Raw genomic sequence first — 22,997 nt, forward strand, 5'->3', positions numbered from 1 at the left:
GAAAGGAAAGTCACTCATTTATCTATAAGATGGACTGTCAAACTACAGCAAGTGGGCCAAATTTGTCCTAAAAGCTAAGAATAGTTTTTATATTTTTAATAGGGGAACGGACAATCAAAAGGAAAATAATATTTCATGGCATGTGAATATTATATGAAATTCAAATTTTAGGGTTCAGGAAGGAAGTTCCATTTATGGAACAGACACTCTCTTTCCTTGATGCATTACCTTCGGCTGTTTTTGTGCTACAGTCACAGAGCTGGGTAGTTGCAAAAGACAATATAGACCAGAAAATCTAAACATTTACTACCAGGGTTTTACAAAAAGCAGCTTGCCAATCCCTGTACTAGATATCAGACCCTTTCCTACTAACTGAAGAAACAGACAGGAAAGAGTACTAGAGAGCAACTAGTTCGGCATGATATATTACCGTGTGATTCTTCAGGAATCATTTTGGTATAGTCAAACTTCCAGAGTTAACAGGAGAAAATTTGGGATGTTTCTTAATACCATGACATACATATCTTGGGAAAGAAAGATATCTCTCCTGGATCTATAAATGATGTTACAGGTTTCTGTTTCTTTGATCCCAGTTGTATGATTTTATAAGAACTAAATCATTTATCACTTAAATATTTTAGTATATATTTCCATCTGATATTTCAAAGCATCCATATGATTAGCAATGGAAATTGTGTCTGCAACCCTGAGTTCTCATTCTTTCAGAATACTCTGTGTTACCAAGGAATCACCTCATTCAACTTTCTGCTCAGCCTTACAAATAAAACCATATCACTAAAATTTGCAAAATATTCATGCTAAAAGTAAATGGTGAGATCCCTTCCGGCCAAAAAGAATCTTGGATGCTCAAGGAAGTCCTTTGAACAAAGAGTGTGCTTCCTTTCTCTCTGCTGTCCACTCCGCCCTGTAGACAACAGGTGCTCAGAAAATGTCTCTTCACTATCAGCGATACATTCACATTGATTTAAAAAAACAATAATAAGCCTGGGTGTGGTGGCTCATGTGTGTAATCCCAGCACTCTGGGAAGCCAAGGCAGGTGGATCACCTGAGGTCAGGAGTTTGTGACCTGTCTGGCCAACATGGCGAAACCTCATCTCTACTAACAAATACAAAAAAATTAACTGGGCGTGGTGGCGTGCACCTGTAATCCCAGCTACTCGGGAGGCTGAGGCAGGAAAATCACTTGAACCCGCTAGAAGGAGGTTGCAGTGAGCTGAGATTGTGCCACTGCACTCCAGCCTGGGCAACATAGTGAGACTTCATCTCAAAATAATAATAATAATAATGAGCACTCTTTATTACATTTTCCGTAGCTAACTCCCTTCAACAGCTAATACCATATAAAGTAACCATTTTTTATTGCTCATTTACATTTCTATTGTAAAACATAATCTTTGCCTCTGGCAAGATAGTTTTTGACTTCCTTTCTTTTTTGCCTAAAGTGTGAAGTTGAAAGTCTGCATTACTCAAGTGGACTCATAATGTATATATTTTACATTTATCTACCGAGTCTCTGACAATATTTCCAGCACACATATATTTTAATTAAACTAACAAGTGATTATTTTTAACCACAGAAAGGTAAATATAAACAGAGTCCCTATTGGCCAACCTCTCATCCTTTCCTAAGAGCTATTCTATTCTATTTAGTCATAAAACACCATCATAAAAGATCCAAGATTCGAGGCAGAGCTTAACATGTAAATAGATTATATGTGTGTGGTAATACACTTGAAAAACCTCTCTTGATTTATGTAAAAATGTATTACTGGAAGACAATCTAGAGCAGAGATGCTAAAACAGACAACATGATGCTACTGTATCCTTCTGCACCCAGATATTTTGCCAATTGTCACGTACTAGGTCTCAAAATTCTTCTCAATACAGCATTCAAGTAAGTCACTTTTTATTACAGTGAAACCTATTTCTAGCCCTGTTCTATAGTGTTATTTTCAAAATTGAATTGGGTGCAGTCCAGGAGATTTACACGACAATCTATTGGGATGAAGAAAGATCTCATGTTTTCAAATACACACATTACTACCAAATAGAGTGTGTACTCAAAATTCTTTTATTGGTAAATGTGTATGGATCAGGCCTATAAAGAAGAGAACTAACTGTTAGTGTGAGTGTCTTTGTCATTTGCCAGAAATGGTTTAGATTTAATTTCAGAACGTAAGTGGAACTCCCAAGGGGAGGTTCTGATAAGACACATCAAAAGGTTGCAACTGAAAGAGGATTGGCACACCAGGTCATCTGAATCTATTACAATCTGCCATCTCCCATTATGCTCCACACGGCCCATCAATCACCTTATTGCTGATCCAAATAACATCACTCTCACTCATGCCTCTTAAAATGACACGTTGATACACTCACTGTTTCTGAAGTAAGTGCTGGTGCTGCTGCTGTTGCTGTTGCCTGTACGTTTCGATTGTGTGCTGAGGAAGGTATTGCATGAGTTCCAGAGACTCTTTGATCTTCAACAACATTTCATAAGTCTCACGGCCCCTCACCTATGTAAGTGAGCAGAGGGAAAGAAGGAAACATGAAGGGCTGTAGAACCATTAGAAGCGTGGTCAACCCTGATTATTCATGGAATCCATAATTGCAATTTGTCTATTTGCTAACGTTTATTTGTAACATGAAAGTCAATACTACTGGCCCTTTCATGGTCATTCAGATCTGTGAAGAGTGATGAAAAATTTGTGCGTGGTTCAGCTGTGTGTGTTTCCAGCTGAGGTCGAACAAGGAGAGGCTCTGCCATCTTGTTTCAGCTCTCAGGCTGTAAACCTATGTTCTTTTCATCGTCCATTTAGCACCACATTTTTTTTTACATTTGTGTGTCTTTCACTGGTGATTTTGTTACTCAAAAAGACCCTCCAGTGCAGTGCTGAAGTGCTATCTAGTGTTCCTAAGTGCGAGAAGGTTGTTCCATGCCTTATGGAGAAAATGTGTGTGTTAGAGGAGCTTTATTCAGGCATGAGTTACAAGGCTAACTGGTCACAAGTCTGATGTTAATGAGTCAACAGTATATATTAAATAAAATGTCTTTTAACAGAAACATACAACAAATGAAGTTATATATTTATCTCTTGATAAAATGTATGTGATCAGAGGTGCGTAGAAACTTAATCCTGTATTTCTCTTACGGGCGATGAGATGATTGATATTTTGCAACACCTTCATTAATCTGCTACAAAAAATAAGCATAGATTGTACCTATGTCTGATAGGATAAAAGTTTTCAGGTGGGATAAAATATGTTTCTCTCTTTAAGAGAGTCCCTTAAAATCTTTTAAAAATCTCCTAACAGCTTTTACAATTATGACCAGGGCCAGGCACGGTGGCTCACACCTATAATCCCAGCACTTTGGGAGGCTGAAGGGGGCAGATTGCTTGAGCTTGGTAGTTCGAGACCACCCTGGGCAACATGGAAAAAAACGCTTTCTCTATAAAATGTGCAAAAATTAGCAGGCATGGTGGCCCACACCTGTAGTCCTAGCTACCTGGGGAGGCTGAGGTGGGAGGATTGCTTGAGCCTGCAAGGTTGAGGCTGCAGTGAACCATGATCCTGCCACTACACTCCAACCTGGGCAACAAAGTGAGATCCTATTTGAAAAAAAATGGATGATCAATGCCAGGACTAGACTGAGGCAAGAGAGGCATGTAGCGCATGTGCATTGCCCTGGGAGTGAGTGACTATTTAAATTTTGCACCCAAGGCACTTTAACTGCCTCACCCCAGCTGCTGCACTGAGTAGGAAAGAGAGAATTAGTCACAATTCAGAAATAAAAGATGTTCTCTACCTTTTGCTGAATTAGCTCTTATCTCAGCTGTGGGGCCCCTTCTCTGAACAGCTTTTCTTGACCTTACTCTTATAGTTGCGTCTTTGGAACTTCTTGTGTACTCACACAGCACCAGGCCTTGCTCTAGGAAACGTGTACTTTATTGCATTATAACAGTTTGAGTCCTCGATAGAAGGCAAGGTAGTTGAAAGTAAGAACTGTGTCCTACCGATCTCAAAATGTTCAAGGTCTAGCTTATTTGCCACCTACCAAACACCAACAAAATATGTATTGAATTAATGGACTTTTTCCTCACCCATAAATTATAGTTTGTTTAAGCCTTCTCTAATCTTGAGGTGTAACACATTACAGGGTACTTCCTTCTGAGTATGAACTGAAATTTTAAAACAGTTTTTCAAGCAGTTCTTGTTTTATCGGCTGAAAACACGTTAAGTCTTTCGGAATATTTAGCGTATCAGGGTATGTTTTACTTTATGTCACAGATCAGTTTCCATACATAGCTTGAGAAACAAGATGCTTAGAATCTCAGTGAGCTCACCATCTGATTAGTCTACTGGTCAGGACCCAAAGAAGATGAGGAAGAAGGTGTGGCACATCTCAACCTGGTGAATTTCTTTAGTTCAATACCAGGGTGGTAGTTCATGGTCAAATCTCCTGGCCCTGCTTGGCTATTTCTCATGTCACTTTAGATGGCATCAAGGGCTATATCAGCCACCAAAATTTCATTGCCACCCCACATGGCAAAGACTTATTGCAAGAATTCAACTAACTGCAAGCATAATCTAATAAAGTGATCTCATTATTGATCTCAAGAAAAGTAATGTTCCTGGTAGGAATTAATGAGATTCTTACCTAATAACTGGGCTAAGACTTCTGGCCATTTACAGATACAGGTATCTTTTGGTATCAGCAGGGTACTGATTCCATGATTACCCACACTCACCTTGGCCCCTGTGGATACTAAAATCCTCAGTTGCTTAAGACCATTATATAAAATGGTGTAGTATTTGCATGTAACCTATGGACATCCTCTGTATACTTAAAATTACCCCTAGATTACTTAAAATTTACCTGATATAATGTAAATGCTATACAATTAGTTGTTATACTGTATTGTTGTTATATTTGTATTATTTTGATTGGAGTACTTTTTTTTTTTTTCCAACTATTTTTGATCTGTGATTGTTTGAATCTGCAGATGTGGAGCAGGCAGATAGGGAGGGCTAACTGCAGTTCAGGGTTCTGCCTTGCTTGGATTTCTTTATAGGGCTCCCTAAAAGACATCAAAGTCAAGGCTATAGCTGCTGTATTATCAATTTTACAAACTTTTTCTGACAAAACTTTAGGCCTAAATTGCCGGCCATGCTCCCTAGGATAATCTTACCATTCTCAAATAATAAAGGGCAAGTTAATTTAAATATTTGGGTAGGAAAACTTCTATTTGGAGTTTAGCTTTAATTGGGTGGGTAGGTAAGCAGAGAAGTTCATGCTATTCATACAGTCCAAAAGTGTGGAGAGGAAGAAGGATTTCCTAATTTTAAAAAACACATATTTTCTCTCCTTTATTTCACCAGCCCTCAACCCTCTTCCCCCTTGTCCATTTTGGACTGAAGGGTTTTTTAAAATTTTAACCCCATTGTGATACATTAGAAGGCGAGTCCTTTGGAAGTAATTTAGGGCATGAGGGTGGAGCCTTCATAATTGGTATTTGTGCCCTTATGAAAAAAAATTAAAAAAAACCCTAGAGAGCTCTCTAGCCTTTTTCACTATATGCAAATACAAGGAGAAAATGGTAGTTTGCAACTCAGAAGAGAACTCTCAGCAGAATCCAACTAGAACGTCACCTTGATCTCAGACTTCCAGACTCTAGAATGGTGAGAAAATAAACTTCTGCTGTTTATAAGCCATCTAATCTACTGTAGTTTGTTATAGCAGCTTCGACTGACTAGGACACCTTCTCTTCCATTGTCACAGATAACCAGAAGATGTTCATACTGTAAAAGCTCATTCAAAGAAGGTTAAAATGAAGCAACTATGAACACCCAAGGGAGACCTACTGGTAAGTATAACAGTTCATCATCTGGGGATCTTCGCTTCTTGATGGATGTCATCTGGATACCATGTGTGTTCTGACGAAACGCTGGTGGAGGAAAAATGCAAGTGTCATCCTGAGAACATTTCTAAAGCAATAATGCACATTAAATTTAATAATTAAATGTTAATATTAATCAGATTTAATAATACATATTAAATGGACAGTATTGCCAGCAACACCTGTGAGATTGGAGGCTCTAGTCCTAAGCATCCATTTAATTGGTGACAATTGTTTTTATATTGGTTGTGATCCTAAGCAATGAGGAGGTGGGGGGATGGTGGGGAAGAATAAATAAAATAAAGTAATTCAGTATGCCAGGAAATGGCCTTTGGCTTAAGTAATCTTGCAGGAAACCCCATGTCTTGCTGGTGTATGTTTGTGAATAAATGATGTTTCTGCTACTGGTTGGAAATCACATTTTGAGAATCCCTGGACTAAGAAATCCTCACAATGACTACTTGCTTTTGTAAAGTTGTAACACTGCCTGGAGTCCATCTCAATGCTATACCTATTCTCACAGGCTCTGAGGGCTGAAATATCACTTGCTGCTGAAGGTCACAAGTTTTATCATGCATTTTCTCCAAATCACCCCATTCTCCAACATCTGGAAAAGACTCAACCCTACCCCATGTGGCTACTACATCTACTTACGGCGCTTCGTACCATCACCGTTCTTTGTACTGTCCGAAACTTGCTGCTTTCTGATGCTATCTTCATCTGCCTTCCTGTCTCTTCCTGGGCAAGCACAGATCCGGGCCTCAAAGCAGCGTCGGCCCAGGACTTGCCCACTAGGAATTAGAATAAAGGGGAAGAAAGAGTTAAATTCAAAGCATTTGAAAGTCCCCTGGAGATCTCCCACTTCCATTTCCCACATGGGCTGTCACCAGCGTGCTACCAGCTTAGCCATGGTGGCTTTGTGAATGCACCCAAAAGCATTTGGCAGAACACAAAAGTGCTCACATCCCACAGGTAATATTAATAAATAACATTCCATTTGTTCTCCCGAGAACCTCCAAGCTATTCGCTGAACAGTTGTATTTAGCTACATATTTTGAAGGAAACATGAGTTAAGCCAGTAGATGTCTTAGGATAAAATCCCCTAAGGCGGCGCGGGCTTAAAGAAACTGTCAAATGCCTTGAGGACCACTGTCTAATCAGAAACAATTTCAGTCAAATGTCAAGAATTCAGGTATGAAGTGACTTGCACACCTTCCTAGCTTTTTTTTTTTTTTCCCCTCTAACTTTACCCACCCTCTTTTGTGTCCACTTTCTTAGATCTTTTATGTAACTGCAGCAAGGATTTAAAGCACCAAGGACAAAAATCAAGAGTAGCTCTCTGCTGTGCATGCAAAGTTAATGATAAAGCAGCCACAATTTCACTTTGCCCTCTGCTCATGATTTTTTTGTAGAACGACAACTCTGCATATGCCACTTACTCTCTGGTTTCTAGAGTAACAATGATTAAAATTGGACGGCGGTTCATCCCTCCAACACAGCTGCTGTTACACATGAAATTGTACAAGACTGTCGTGAATTCAGTGCCAACCTGCAAACAAGGGGAAAATAATCTGTGTCAACGATGGTTTCAACTGATCTTGTTCCCTCTCAGTTCTTCCCTCTATTTAAGCAACTCTACTTCTGATAAAATGATATGCTTCCACCTAAAAGGGCAAACTCTGAACCCTGTTGTAGATTTTTCTTCATCTTTCCCCCAGGGAAGCTTAAAGCTAAGGTTTGCAACACTGAACACTAACTACATGAGGTGAGACAGGCTTTAACAGATTTTGTGATCTTTAATTCTGTTCATTTGTAAGTTGATCCACGTCATGTAATTTAAATAGGCTATACCACCTTCATGAATATCACTGAAAAGTGAAAGCTGGAAATAACTGCTAAAATAGTAGCAATACTCCAAGAGTATTTTACCTCTGTGGATAAAAAAGTACAATACAGATTTGAATATACACTTCCATTAATAACATCTTAGAGCTCAAAAGGTTCTCAGAATTAAAAATAATCTAGTCCAAATTACATACTTATGGGCAATGCAACTGAAGCATAGAGAAGGAGGGTTGCACGCCGAAGGTCCACACAGCAAGCCAGCAAACCAAAGAACTTGGGTTCTGTTACTCCAGCGTACTGGCCTCATGCAACAAATTTACAAATCTATCATCTGTTCACTCAAACTTCAGCTAAGAAATCCCTCTTAGGCTCTCCCACTTCTGGTAACACTTGCATCCACTGCTATTGTACATCCACTACCAGTCCAATTGCCAGTTGGATACAACAGTGCCATGTATAAACCCAATTGCCAGCTCAGTTGCTATTGGCCGTTAAATGAGAATACAGGCACAGAGCCATGTTACCAAGTTAATTCAGTGCATATTTAGGCATTCTGAAGGGAAAGCATGTGGAGGATAGGCAGAAAAAAAATACAAAAATGTTACGTATTTGATGACAAGGACTAAGACAGCGATAGATGCTAGAAACGTCCCTGTTGCTGAAACACATGTTCTCTCAAGTCTGCTCACGCCATAGAGTGCTGTTCTTTGGTTTGTTTGTTTTTTTACCTGGGGTGGTTCATAAGGTACCAGCACACTCTGTCTTCCTGTGATGGGGTCTTCTACATACTGGGCATGGCTGTTCCCCTCTACTCGAATCAAATGACTAGGAGGGGCAATCTGTCCTGAAGAGCAGAAAACGATAAAAGAGTTAGTTCCTTACCCTAAAGTAAAGAAAACAAAATGAAATTGCATGAACAGGATGTTGGTGACAAAAGAAATGACCTCTGTTACAAAGAAAACGTGCATCCTTGAAGAAAGTAGCAGATCTTGTAGCCAGATATTGAATACATGAAGGTGTCTTAATCTTTAGAGCAACAGAAAGGGCTGGAATCCTCATCTATATTTAAGGGAACAGTCCTATAATTTGGAGTTTAAGGTTAATGATTCAAACTTTTATAGGACTCTATAACTACATCTGTGATCTCATCCATGGAGGAAATTTTGCCAGCTTCCTGGAAAATGAAAGGGAAAGCAGCAAATTAATTTTTAAAAAATCAGTTTCACTGAGAAAATGCTGCCCAAAAGTCTGACCAGCAAATATACCGAGAGGCAGAAGATAGCAAGGATGTGGCTTCCACTTTTTCTTCTTTCCTCCTTCTCAACTTTTAGACCTTGTGTCGATTATAAAGAGAAGAAACGTTCTGCCTTTTGTGTGCTGAAGGAGTCCCAAGTTGGGTATAAGAAAAGGGATGTAATTTTAAAAAAGAAACTAGGTAAAGTTTCGTAAAATTGTGATATTTAGAAGAGCTCCAGAAGAAAGAAGATGCTCCAAGAATTGGGACCTGTAAAGCTGTTCTTAACAGTTCTTAGGTCATATAGTCCCAGTCTACAAAAACCATTCAATAAAGATAAAAAGCTAAGTGTATCAAAATGTTCTCTTCTGCATCATCTGTTATGGTTAAAACTAAAAGCAATTATTATTTTTAAAAAGTGAGAAGACACTTAAAAATAATATGTCATCTTGATGGCATACCAAGTGATGTAAGCTAATAATGAAGTCTATCTATAAGGCAGTATTCTTTCCGGCAGACAGTTAAGTGAAGAGCAAGACACAAAGGTATGGATAATGTGGCCATGCCGGCAAGGACTCAAAACTAAAGTGTAAAACACAATTGTGTTAAGGAGTGCTTTGACTTTATTTTCTCCTTTTAAATTCCGATCCATTCTCTTTCTTCTTCCATTGTTTTCTCTACAATCTGTTATATTCTCTATATTACCAATCCTTATATTTTAATATTTTTTCCATAAAGTATCCTAACCCGCAACATCTTCGGCACCCTCAGTGCCAAATCTTTGAGGATTCCATATTCTTGATTATTTTCCACTTTTTAACACTCTATTTAGCCTCCCTTCATGGAACTATATAATATCAGATCCAAGGGAACTCTTGGAAATACTGACCGTTTCTGCTACACTGTTGCAGGATCTGAGACTCAGAAGATGAGGCATGACTTATTCATGGTTACACAGCCTGAAAGTGGCCTTCAAGATACCTCATCCCCCGACTCCCAGTCCTTCATATGACTGCCTCAAGTATGCTCTAGATCTTCTATTTATTCCTCTTACCCATTGCTTGCCTTCTTATCTTCTTTTTCTTCTTTCCCCCTTTTTTCTTCTGTTTTTTTTTTTTTTTTTTTTTTTTCTTTCATTATTTCTGTCCTTTGGTGCTCCTTTCTTTTACCCTTCCAGCTCTCAACTGGTCTAGACTTGAGAATCTTTCTGGGAAAACACTAAATCTGAACATGCTATAGCCTGGGCCAAGCAGAATAGCTACTATGTAGTCAGTCTCCTTACACCCTCTTACTTAAAAAAAAAGAAAAGGCAAGAAGAATAAAAAGAAGGAAGCATTATGGAGTAACGGACTAGTAGCCCAGGTCATCCAGCAATTACTCATATTAAATTAAATAATTCAACCACTATGAAAGCCACAAATTTATTCACCATTATTCTTAGATACTCTGCTAGCTAAAAGAAGAAAAAAGGGCAGACTGATATGCCATCAGAGTGCCGAAGTCTAAACCAGGTAGGTAGGTCTCAAACAAAAATACCCACCGAATCTTGACCTTCAAGGAGGCTACTTGAACAATTAGAGATTCAAATTCTGCTTACCCTCATTGAATTCACGGCTCAGCTCATGGTTGGGGCACCGCTTTACCACCTCAGTGACATGCTCAGCTTTTTTGTAGACGGGCATGGCGCGGATGACAGCTCCCTGAGGAGGTGGGGTCATCACCTTGATCTGGATGGGGCATGTCTTTGCAATTTGGCAGTACAGTTTCTTCAGTTCAGTGGAATACTGCTTAGAGTTGGGGCCAGAGAGAAAGGAAGGAGAGAACCAACAGGAGGTATTGTTACATTCCAAATCAGAACAACGATAATCTGTCCACTTTTTATAGCTGCATGCCTCATGTTTACTACTGACTACTATAGATGTGATTGACATATGTCAATCTTATTAGAGGAAGTTATATTCATTAATGAAATTAATAATTTTTGCTAGCCTTAATAAACCCCTATGTTTACAAAAGGTTTTATGTTTATCAAAACTCACTTATGCCATTATTTCCTGTTATTTTCCTTTAGGATGAAGAAGCTGAGGCTCAGAGCGGTTTAAATGAGTAATAACATGAGTTGCTTCATAGATTACCAGAAACTAAGTGAGAGAAGAGTACTGTCATGTGCTGAGTGATATTGAACAACAAACCATTAAGAGAGATTTCTGCCTAGGTTATAATTAATCCAGTCTTTAATATACTTTAGAGAGACTCATAGGAATTAGGGTTCATGGAAATTTTTTAAAGATGGAATATCTGTTAGAGAATGAAGAGATTTCGCTTGAGGTCAGCCCTCTTGAAAACTGGAAAACAAAAACTCCCCTGAACGATTGCACTTTTCTTTTAATGCCATAGCATAGGAGAATGCAAGAGCTGAAAGGGGTCATGTAGTCAGTCTCCTTACACCCTCTTATTTAAAAAAAATAAAAAAGCAAGAAAATTAAAAAGAAGGAAGCACTGGGCAATAAAGACACCAGTAGTCCAGGACATCATGTGAGTGAAACTTTTCCTTCTCCAGGGAGAGGAAGTTCAGTGGTGATTACTTGGTTGTCTAGTTGGCAAAAACAGGGTGGAGAAAGCCTGAGACCTAGAACCAAATAGAGATCCTACCCTGTATGGCTTCCTACCTCCCACTTCTGAAGCAGAAGAGAACCTTCATTTGAATCCTTACAATACAGTAACCCTTATCACCCCCGTTCCCTAGGTCAATGCCCTATCACTTCATTCCTACCCACTAAGGCACTTTGCTCAGGCAAACCACCCAGGCACGGGAATTGCTGGCCAAGAGTGGGGCACCTAGTAACATGTATCCAAACAAAGGATAAACACACACACACAGGTTGCAATTATAAGTTGGCCCCAACATCCTCCCAGAGGAAAGACGGAGGGAGCAGAGCAAGAGTGGCAATCGGATTCATTAATGATATGTGCCACCCTACCTCTCTCTCATGGCAAGTATCTTACCAAAACTCACACATTTAAAATGTTGCTTTCTTTCTTCATTTGAAAATATAGTATTTATTTAAACGACCTTTGCTTTTCTTCCAAGTATTCCAGCATATGCAATTTTTAGTTAAACGTTTCCCAATGCTTGAAAAGTATTGCAAAATCAGCCCTCCATGCCCGCAGGCCATGGATTAAACACAGCGAAAGGGATTTACATAGCTTGAAGAAACAGGAAACATGCCAAAATTCAACCACAAAAATAAAATTCTACTTGGGAAACACCGAATGAAATCTAGATGGGTATTTTTGCTCTTGTGCTTTTAACTAACAACTTACACAGAAATTGTTTTATGACGTATCAAGAGCTCACTTTTATTGAGAACTTGAAGAAAATAAGCACATCCATTTGTACTTTCATTAGGAGGTATATAACACATAACCTAACCATGAATTTCACAAGATGACCCTTAAGAAAGGTGACTGAAAAATAAGTCTGTCAACTAATACCTGAAGACAAATAAGGTATCTTCCAAGTATGTAAAGATTACAGAAATGAAGGTTGAGTGTTCGTATTGGAACAGCTTCTGAAGAGAAACATTCCATTTTAGTAACTGATATACTAGAAATCAAGCTTGACAGAGTAAAGCAAGAAAGCATTAAGAATAAGATTAAGGATCATCAAGTGCTAATTCTTGTTCATTCTCAGGGATGGGGGTGGGAATCTAATTTTTAAGCTTAATTAGTGATAAACAATAATATCTTCATCATTTACTAAGTTCTATTTTAAGAAATTTTATCCTCATACAACCCTAAGAGGAAAGTATTGCAAACATATTATCTCTTATCTAAAACCTCTGGGGCTAGATGTTTCAGAATCCAGAATTGTTTAGATTTTAGAAAAAGAGTAAAGTTTGTATAACATACAAATATATCCAGCAGAATTTAGGGTAGCACCCTAAGATCAAACATTATTTCTGCAGAATTCATAAATATTCACGCTAACTGATAAATGACTATGAAGCCTGGGTTACACCACCAAATGAGTGTACCATAAACTTAGGAAATCAAAATAAAACTGAATCAACTTCTGATTTCCGGAGTTCTTGGAATTTCAGAATTGCAGATAACAGATAATTGACTTGAATTATTATCCCCATTTTATAAGCAAGAAAACAAATGTACAGAAAGGTCTTTCCTGAGACCTTGCTTAGTAACTAGTATATGAGTGTATCCTAGTTCTGTCATGACAATTTCTCTTTTTTTTTTTGTCATGACAATTTCTTATCTTTCTATTCTCTTAACTAGGTCATGCAAATTTTTACCTTTTTCTAGTTTCCAACATTGTGGTTCTTTACTGAATCAACTTACAATGTTTATACTCTTCTCTAAAACGTATGATGGAGCTCAAAAGTGGTGTACGTAACACAGTTTCATTAATTTCTCAGTATATTGTTTGCTTATTTGATTGCAGGGAGAGGCAGCAAGTGACTTTGGGCTAGGTGGAAAACAATGTGGACACTCCTACCAGCTGGATCTGGGAATTCAGGAATGAAGTCCTACTATTTAACATGGTTTCTTAAGGGCTTTATGAGGTCCTCTGTATTATGGTCCTATCTATCTCTAATTTCCCCTACCCCTCCACCCCTACCCACACACATTTCTCACCCCATGTTCAACCCATATGAACTTTTTAATGCTTCAAACACACCCTATGATCATCACCTAAAATTCAAAATGTTATTCCCTGAAATCATGTCCTTTTCAGCAACATGGATTGAGTTGAATGCCATTATCCTAGGTGAAACAACTCAGAAAAAGAAAATCAAATCTCCTGTGTCCTTAAATATGGGAGGTATGTATCCAATACACATGTGGTCAGGCACAGAGGCTCATGTCTGTAATCCCAGTACTTTGGGAGGCCGAGGCAGGCAGATCACTTGAGGTCAAGCAGGAGCTCACGACATGTCTGGCCAACATGGAGAACTCTAGTCTCTAATAAAAATACAAAGATAACCAAAAAAGATACACATGGACATAAAGATGGAAATAATGGGTGCTGCAGACTCCAAAAATGAGGAACGTAGGAGGGGATGAGGGTTAAAATATACCATTTGGTACAATATTCACTATTTGGGTGACAGGCACATTAGAAGCCCAAACCTCACCATTATACAATATATTCATGTAACAATACTACACATGTATCCACTGAATCTGAAACCTAAAAACATTAAAAGCAACAACAACAAAAAAGGTGTTATTCCCAGTATGGTACACTTCTGTTTTTCCTCTGTTCTCCACATCATGCCAGGACAATTTAGATACCACTTTTCAGCTAGTACTGTATCTGGTATTGCAAACCATATTTTCCAATTGTAGTGGTGAGGGTTTCATATTTGACTAAATCAAAATATCTGACCACAGCCAAGATGAATTATGTTTACTGCTTTTGGTTCAACTACCAGTCCTGCCATTCAGCAACTGGTGGCGTGGAAGTGTCTGGCACAATTGATTTATTTCTTTTTGCAAAGCCAGGTCTCTGCTACTCTGTTTACTCGTTTGCAAATCTATTCCATGATGATATTAATTTTTTTCCCCCAGTACTAAGTTCAGTCTCCCTGGTCTATGTGTATGAACAGTTCCTTAGACTTGCCCACTTCTCTATCCCTTACAAAATAGCGCTATCATCTCCAACTTTCCAGACTTCTGCAAGACTGGAACATACGAACCTGATTTTTACCAAGATTTCAAGATGCCCTGATGATTCAAGCCAGCAGAAATTGTAAATCTGAACACACATAGCCTATTTTACTATCTTTCTTCCTCTGTAGAATTTTAAAAATTCACCTCTAAATGGCTTCTCAACATTGACCTGAGATTCTTTTTATTCTAAGGCCGAATTTATTCTCCTTGGATGAAGTTTTGTTTTATTTCATGTGGTGGTATACTTTTCTGCAAAGCATACCAATTTTTAAGCGCAAAAGCTGATGGCTTGACAAAGGAACACCATTGTAACTACTACAACAAGATACAGAATATTTCCATCCCCATTCCAATCATCTTTTGCTTCTTTGCAGTTAAGCCCCTCCCCAGCTCCTGGCCCTAAGCAATCATGTACCAGTTACTTTTCACTAAGTTTACCTTTCCAGAATTTTATATAAATGAAAAAATATAGTATATAATCTTACATGATAATGCTCTTGATATTTATGGTTTTCGCATGTATCAGCTTTCCATTGTATTTTTAAATAATTTCATTATTATCAACTCACCAATTATTTCAATTTTTTTCTATTGTGTATAAAACTATTATGAACATTCACGTACAAATTCTTGTGAGGATGTACATTTCCCTTTTTCTTAAATACCTAGGACTATGATTGCGGGTAAGTGTGTGCTTACTAAGAAACTGCCATGTAGTTTTACAAAGAGGTTGTGCCATTTAACATTGCCACTTGCAATAGACGAGGACTTCATATCCTTGTCAACATTTGGTATTGTCAGTGGTTTTTTTCAATTGATGTCACTCTGGTATGTATGCAGTAGATCTCACTGTGGTTTAAATTAACATTTCTCTGATGATTAACAATGTTGAACATCTTGTCATGTACTTATTTGATTCATATTTACATATATAAAACTTACATGTTACATAATTCTATACAATTACTTCATATTTTTTGAAGTTTCTGTTTAAATATTTTATACCTTGTAAGTTAAAAAAATATATAATATGGACTGTGTTTTCCCCCTGTTGTAATATAGAAATTTCCCTTTTTAGTTTTTATTTATCATTAACACATAATAATTGTACATATTTATGGGTAAAATGTGATGTTTTGATACATGTCTATATTGTATAATGATCAAATTGGGATATATAGTATATCCATCATTAAACATTTGTCATTTCTTTGTAGTAAGAACATTCAAAATCCTCTCTTCTAGCTATTTTGAAATATGCAATACGTTACTGTTAACTATAGTCACCTACTATGCGATAGAAAAGAACTTATTCCTTCTGTCTAACTGTAATATTTTATTCATTGACCTATCTTTCCTTATTTCCCCTCACCCTGCCTCCCCTTCTCATCCTCTGGTAACCTCTATTCTACTCTCAATTTCTACAAGATCAACAGTTTTAGATTCCATTTGAGTGAGATCATGTGGTTTAAGTCTTTCTCTGCCTGGCTTATTTAACTTAATGTCCTCAAATTTATTCATATTGTTGCAAATGACAGAATCAGGATTTCTTTTTTTATTTTATGAGACAGGTTCTTGTTCTGTCACCCAGATTGGAGTATGGCGGCACCATCCAGCTCACTGTAGCCTCGACCTCCGAGACTCAAGCAATTCTCCCATTTCAGCCTCCTGAGTAGCTAGGACTACAGGTGCGCACCACTATGCCCTAGTAATTTTGGTGTATGGTTTTTGTAGAAACGGAGTCTCACTATGTTGCCCAAGCTGGTCTCCAACTCTTAGGTTTAAGTGATCCTCCCGCCTCAGCCTCCAGAAGTACTGGTATTACAGGCATGAGCCACTATGCCCGGCCTCAGGATTTCATTATGTTATTATGACTGAATACTATCCTTTTGTGCATATACACAACATTTTCTTATCCATTTATCCTTTGATGGAAACTTAGACTGATTCCATATCTTGGCTATTGCAAATAGTGCTGTAATAAATACAGGCGTGAAGATATCCCTTTGATATACTGATTTTATTCCCTTTGTATTTGCATATATACCTAGTAATGAAATTGCTGGATCATATGGTAGTTACATTTTTAATTTGTCAAGAAACTTCTATACTGTTTTCCATAATGGCTGTACTAATTTACATTCCTCCTGAAAGTATGTAAAGGTTCTCTTCTCTCTACATCCTCATTAACAGTTATCTTGTCTTTTTGTTAATAGCCATTCTAACTGAAGCAGTATTTTATTGTAATTTGATTTGCATTTCCCTGATGACTAGTGATATAGGGCATTTTTCATATACCTACTGTCCATTTATATATCTTATTTTGAGAAATATCCATTTGGGTCTTTTGCCCATTTTTTAATTGGGCTATTTTGGTGATTTGGGGTAATTTGTTAATTGGGTTGCTTTTGTTCTTGAGTTTTAGGAGTCCCTTATTTATTTTGGCTACAAATGTCTTTTATCAGATATACATTTAAAAGTACATTTTCTCGCAGCCTGTGGCTTGGCTTTCTTCCTGCATTTCCAAAATAGTTAATTTTGAGGAATTATCAATATTTTCCCTTTAAAGCTCTTGTTTTTTATGTCCTAAGAAATCTTGGCCTAATCTAACTTCAGGAGGATTTTCTATATTTCCTTCAAGTAGATTTATTCATAGTCTTAGCTCTTACATTTAGAACTCTATGTATTTTCAGTCAATTGTTGTATATGGTGTAAGTTAGGGGTTAAGATTATTCTTTTTAAACAGATATCCGATTGTTCTAGCACCATTTGTTGAAAAGATCACCTGCGTATTTTCCCTTGTTGAACTGCCTTAGACTCTTTTTTGAAAATCAATAGGTCATATGTGTTCAGGTCTATATCTGGATACTTTCTTCTTTCCTGTTGATCTGTCTATCCACATGTCAATCTCAAATTGTCTGGGTTAATCTACTTTATAGTAAGTCTTGAAATCAGGTACTTTGAGTCTTTCAATTTTGTTCTTTTTAAAAATTGCTCTGGCTATTTTAGATCCTTCGATTTTTCCACACAAAATTTACATGCAGTTTGCTATTTCTCTAAAAATGCCTGGTAAGATTTTGCATGAAGTTGTGTTAAATATGTAAGGTCCTTTAGGGGAGAACTGATACTTTAGCAATGTGGTGTCTTTTGAACCATGATCTCTCTCTATTTAAACAGAGTATCTTTAATTTTACTCAGAAATGTCTTACAGTTTTCAGTGTATAAATACTGTACATATTTTGGCAGATTTATCCTTCAGTATTTTATTTTTAAATAACTATCATAAATGCTACTTTTAAAGATTAAAATTTCTTTTTGTTTCTAGTTTTATACTAGGTTACGTTTTTATACATCACTAACTTGTGTATATTGACCACGTATCCGGTGAACTTGCTAAACTTATTAGTTATTGTAGTGTTTTGTAGATGTGTTCCTTATGATCTTCCACATGATGATCATGTCAACTGTGAACAGAGACAATTGTACTTCTTTTCAAACCTGCATGCCTTTTCATTTTTATGTGACTGCAAGAATTAAACCAGGGTTGAGTTTGCTATTTTTTTTGAAGTAGAATCACGTATCTTTTTTTTTAAGAATTTCATGTTTTTTCTAATATAAGCATTTAATTCTACCAAGTTTCTTCTAAGTACTTCTAGCTATATCCACAAAATTTTGATATATTTAATTCTTAATACTGGGTAATATGGGAAGCATTTCTTTAAAGTATTTTATCAGTCCTCAGAACTAATATATCAAAGGACAACACTTACATTTCTAAGAAGAATAATTCTCTAGGTCTTCTGCTTGTTTCACAGGTTCCATTTCAGCTTAAATTTATTTTCTCCTTTATACATTTCCTTACCATTCTAAACAGATTTTTAAATTGCTTTCCCCACGGTTACCTATATTTCTCTATGTAAGTTTATCCTACTTAAAAAAAGTATCTTCTATAGCTAAGAACTTTTTTGATGATGCCAGACCATTGTATTAAATTTCTGGCAGTTCTTTGGGTGGATGGCAAAGATTTCAAACCTTCTATGTGAAGGTATAAAGTATCTTGCGCTGTATCATTGTCACTACGAGAAGCAGTTACAGAAAATTTAAATTTTTTATCAACTTCTTCCCAACTCCTCCTTTCCTACAATCTGCCTTTTATAGATGTTTCATCATTGTCAAACCATGTGCACACAGAATTCTAGAAAAAAAGTGATTTCTTGCTTACTCAAGAGATACCATTATTAATATTATGGACTGCTTTATGTGCATACATACACACAACACATGTACATCCTCATACAAACTAGGGGCATATAATACAAAGAATGGTATTCTTTTTATAATTTAATATATCATGAGCATGTTCTAATTTAAAAACATGATCTCAAGTGGTTGCTCTTACAGTATTTAAAAGGGATATACCATTATTTATTTAATCATACCTTTTTAGTATAATTTAATATATTTATAGTATAACTTTTACTCCAGTTAAAAACACCATATAACATAGTTTAGTATATAAGTTGGTTTTAGATAGATCTCTTCAAATAGAGTAATTGAGTGAATGCACATTTTAGAAAAGTCCAAGTCCAATCTGAATTTTATTTCTTTAAATTAAGTAAGCTGCTTATTTCTCCGTAGTGTCTTATAGGATTTTGTTCCTTTCTTTGTTTTCTTTAAAAAATAAAGTGGCTGGCCAGGTGCGGTGGCTCACACCTGTAAACCCGGCACTTTGGGAGGCCAAGGCGGGCAGATCACAAGGTCAGGAGTTCGAGACCAGTCTGGCCAATGGTGAAACCCCATCTCTACTAAAAATACAAAAATTAGCTGGGCGTGGTGGCGGATACTGGTAGTCCCAGCTACCCTGGAGGCTGAGGCAGGAGAACTGCTTGAACCCGGGAGGCAGAAGTTGCAGTGAGCCGAGATCGCGCCAGTACACCCAGCCTGGGCGACAGAGTGCCTCTGTCTCAAAAAAAAAAAAATAAGTAAAATAAATAGATAAATAAAAATAAAGTGGCAATGCCTCTAAATGTGTTTTTAAAATTCAAGTTACTTGGAAATTGGTGGGTCCTTTTAACTTTCATGCTTGAACTCAATAAACTTTTTTTTTTTCAATTGTATTTTTGTTCCTTCTGCTCCTATAAATTTCCAGAGACATGTAAGTTTCACTTTAGGATCTCCACTTTCTATCCACCATACATTTTATGCTGTTTTTCCTGTTGTTTGCATGTTGGGAAAGCTTCTTAAGTTTGCCTTCAGTATGTGTATGGTTTTTTACAGTTCATTCTGCTCTATTCTGCTACAAATAACACTTTTACTTCTGCTGCTGCATTTCAAATGTCCCTCCTTATTTCATCTACATCCTTTTTTTTTTTTTTTTTCTTCTGAGATAGAGTCTTGCTCTGTCGCCCAGGCTGGAATGCAGTGGTGTCATCTCGGCTCACTGCAACCTCTGCCTCCCGTGTTCAAGCAATTCTATTGCCTCAGCTCCTGAGTTGCTGGGATTACAGATGTGTGCCACCACGGCCAGCTAGTTTTTTTTATTTTTAGTAGAGATGGGGTTTCACCCTGTTGGCCAGGATAGTCTCGATCTCCTGGCCTCATGATCTGCCTGCCTCAGCCTCCCAAAGTACTGGGATTAAGGTGTGAGCCACCGCGCCCGGCCTCAGGAACTGCATCCCTTTTTACAGTCCTGTTTTCGTCTCAGCCTGCCATTCTAGGTTTGTTACATTTTCCCAACTTCACAGCGTTACTGTCATTAATTTGCACTGATCTTCTAAATATGTCTTCCGGTTCCTAAGATGATTTTCTTGAGTATTTAAAATAATGTTCCCCTATAGATAGGGTTTTGTTTTTAATATAAGCCCTTTTTTGCTTTTTCACTTTTCCACAAACATAGCAAGACATAGCAGGAGCTAGTGTTTGCAGCTTTCATTTCACTTGGACGTTTTTCAATTGTATTCTATCAGGCTTTCAAGGCATAAAATTATTACAAAATTCTGATAATGGCTTGAATGTCCAATTTAGTTCAATTTTTTATGGAATTTATAATGTTGATATTTTAACAAAAACTTGGGAGAGACTACACTAAAAGCTGCTAGTCAGTTGCCATCATAAACCACAAATGAGAGCTTGCTCTTCTCATTCATACAGCATTTAATACTTATATAGCAAACTCTTACCGAGCACATATTATACAATGCTAGGTCCTTATTCTGTACTGGGAACAGATAGAAGTAAGATTTTAAAACCCTGGAGTGCAGAATTTTATGTATCCATACTGCCTAGGATGGTACTTGAAATATAAAATACATTGAAAGAAAAAAAATCAATCCTTATCCTCAAGCTGCTCACAGTCTAGAGGCAGAGTACAGCACCAACAACTAAAATGCACTGCGTAAAAAAGAACTGTATCAAAGTGTTATGGGATTACAGAGATAGAACAATTAACTACCAGGTAATAAATTTGATTTTTATTGAGCACATACTATTACCAACACTGTTTTAGTTTTGGAAATTCAGCATTAAACAAAAACAAAGTCTATGCCCTAAAAATGCTAAAATTCGAGAATAAACAAGTAACTACTCTGTCAGATAGTGATAAGTGCTGACAGAGCAGTTATTTGTCATAGCAGTGACAAATTATTTGCTTACCCGTTTTCTAAAATCAAAGCAGAATGAATGAGTTAATTTTAACATAGGGCTCCTGATATTCAGCAGACAAGTGAAACCTGGTTTAGTCAATGGAATCGTCAACAACAGAGGAAGGACAGTTTTAGTTCTGAATGAATAATAAAAAAAAAAAATTACATGAAATAACACTGGAATTAATAGGCCAATTTTGTTGTGAAGGAGGAGAGGGCTCAGTTCTCAGATCTTAAGAGCAGCAGGAAACAGACTTGTGTCCAAGACCAACAATTGTGGGCAACACTGATTTATTGGACAAGGAGTCAAAAAATCCGATTTAAATTCAGCCTCCTCTGTTCCCTCCCTCTGCCTTCATGTAGTTGTAACTGAGTACTCCCATTTTTTCTAAGAAAAAGGGAATGAATTACTATTATTTTTTATTATTTTCTTTTCTCCTGTCCCCTTTGCCCCTGTTCCCTGTTTCCTACTTAGCCCTTCAGAAACGCAAATATAACCCTTCACCTCCCCCTCACCAGATACTCCCTGCAGGGTAAGTTCTGTGTGCTCCAAGACAGATCTCTCCTGGAGAGTTGATAGTCCATTTGCAGACCAGAGCACACCCGCCATGGATCTTTCACCTTCAGGGGGTGGTCTCAGAATGTCCACCTTCCAAATTGCCTCGGGACTTCCATCCATCAGGAGGGCACATCTTAAGTATGCCTGCTTGGCCACTTCCACAACTTATATCTGCCCAGGAGGGTGCCAAGTCAACTGTCAGGTAGATAAGGTACCAAGCTAGCAGGGGAACCCCCACCCTTGTTCACTTCCCTCCTTACCTTATAAATGTGTCCACTTTCCGCTCCAAAAGGGAGCTAACACATTTTATTTTATTATTTATTTTTGAGACAGAGTCTCACTCTGTCGCCCAGGCTGGAGTGCAGTGGCGTGATCTCGGCTCACTACAATCTCTGCCTCCCAGGTTCAAGCGATTCTCCTGCCTCAGCCTCCTGAGTAGCTGGAATTACAGGCGCCTGCCCCAGTGCACAGCTATTTTTTGTATTTTTAGTAGAGATGGGGTTTCACCATGTTGGCCAGGCTGGTCTCCAACTCCTGACCTCAGGTGATCCACCTACCTCGGCCTCCCAAAGTGCTGGGATTACAGACATGAGCCACTAGGCCCAGCCAGGCACACTCTTTCTATGCCTAGTTATCCTCTTCTAAATCTGGGCTTGTAGAAGTCTTCCTTGATTCCCTGCTACAAACTCCTGACCTCAAGTGTGATTTGTCCATCTGAGCTTGCCGAAGTACTGGGATTATAGGCATGAGCCACCATGCCTGGCCTTGAAATATTTCTTAAAATGTTTAATAAATAAATTATAATGTCTAATAAATAAATTTAATATGAGTAGCACCAACATGCAAACTTGTTGCAGACCTATGGTTTTAGAAGACAGAGAATACAGACGATGTTAGAACCCAGAGAGAACATTATAACATCTCTTCTCCAAACCTTCTTCTCCTAATTTTCTGATATAAAACTGAGACTTAAAAGGTGAAACTTTTTCATTCAACTAATATTTATTGAGCACCTGCTTCATGTCAGTCCCTGTCCTGGCTATTAGGGAGCCAGCAGTAACACTTACACCAAGGGAGCTGATCTGAAGGAAGTACTGACATTAAA

At 37.6% G+C, this 22,997-nt stretch overlaps 1 protein-coding gene across 9 annotated transcripts in view; it reads right to left on the minus strand.

Annotated features, from left to right (window-relative positions):
- TP63 (tumor protein p63) overlaps positions 1-22,997 on the minus strand; it is a 267,301-nt gene that overhangs the window by 21,578 nt on the left and 222,726 nt on the right. For 7 of the 9 annotated variants that reach the window (XM_032298267.1, XM_032298265.1, XM_032298270.1 and 4 more), the window contains 6 exons: positions 10,599-10,785; positions 8,496-8,611; positions 7,362-7,471; positions 6,577-6,713; positions 5,888-5,970; positions 2,402-2,538 (listed from right to left, as the gene is read on the minus strand). In XM_032298267.1, coding sequence (XP_032154158.1) covers positions 2,402-2,538; positions 5,888-5,970; positions 6,577-6,713; positions 7,362-7,471; positions 8,496-8,611; positions 10,599-10,785 — 770 coding nt within the window. The remainder of the gene's footprint in view (positions 1-2,401; positions 2,539-5,887; positions 5,971-6,576; positions 6,714-7,361; positions 7,472-8,495; positions 8,612-10,598; positions 10,786-22,997) is intronic. The other 2 variants (XM_032298266.1, XM_032298269.1) reach the window with 1 other exon arrangement.

The sequence above is a fragment of the Sapajus apella genome, unplaced genomic scaffold (assembly GCF_009761245.1).
Source record: "Sapajus apella isolate SASKATOON/1434 unplaced genomic scaffold, GSC_monkey_1.0 scaffold38, whole genome shotgun sequence".
NCBI classification, from domain to species: Eukaryota; Metazoa; Chordata; class Mammalia; order Primates; family Cebidae; genus Sapajus; species Sapajus apella.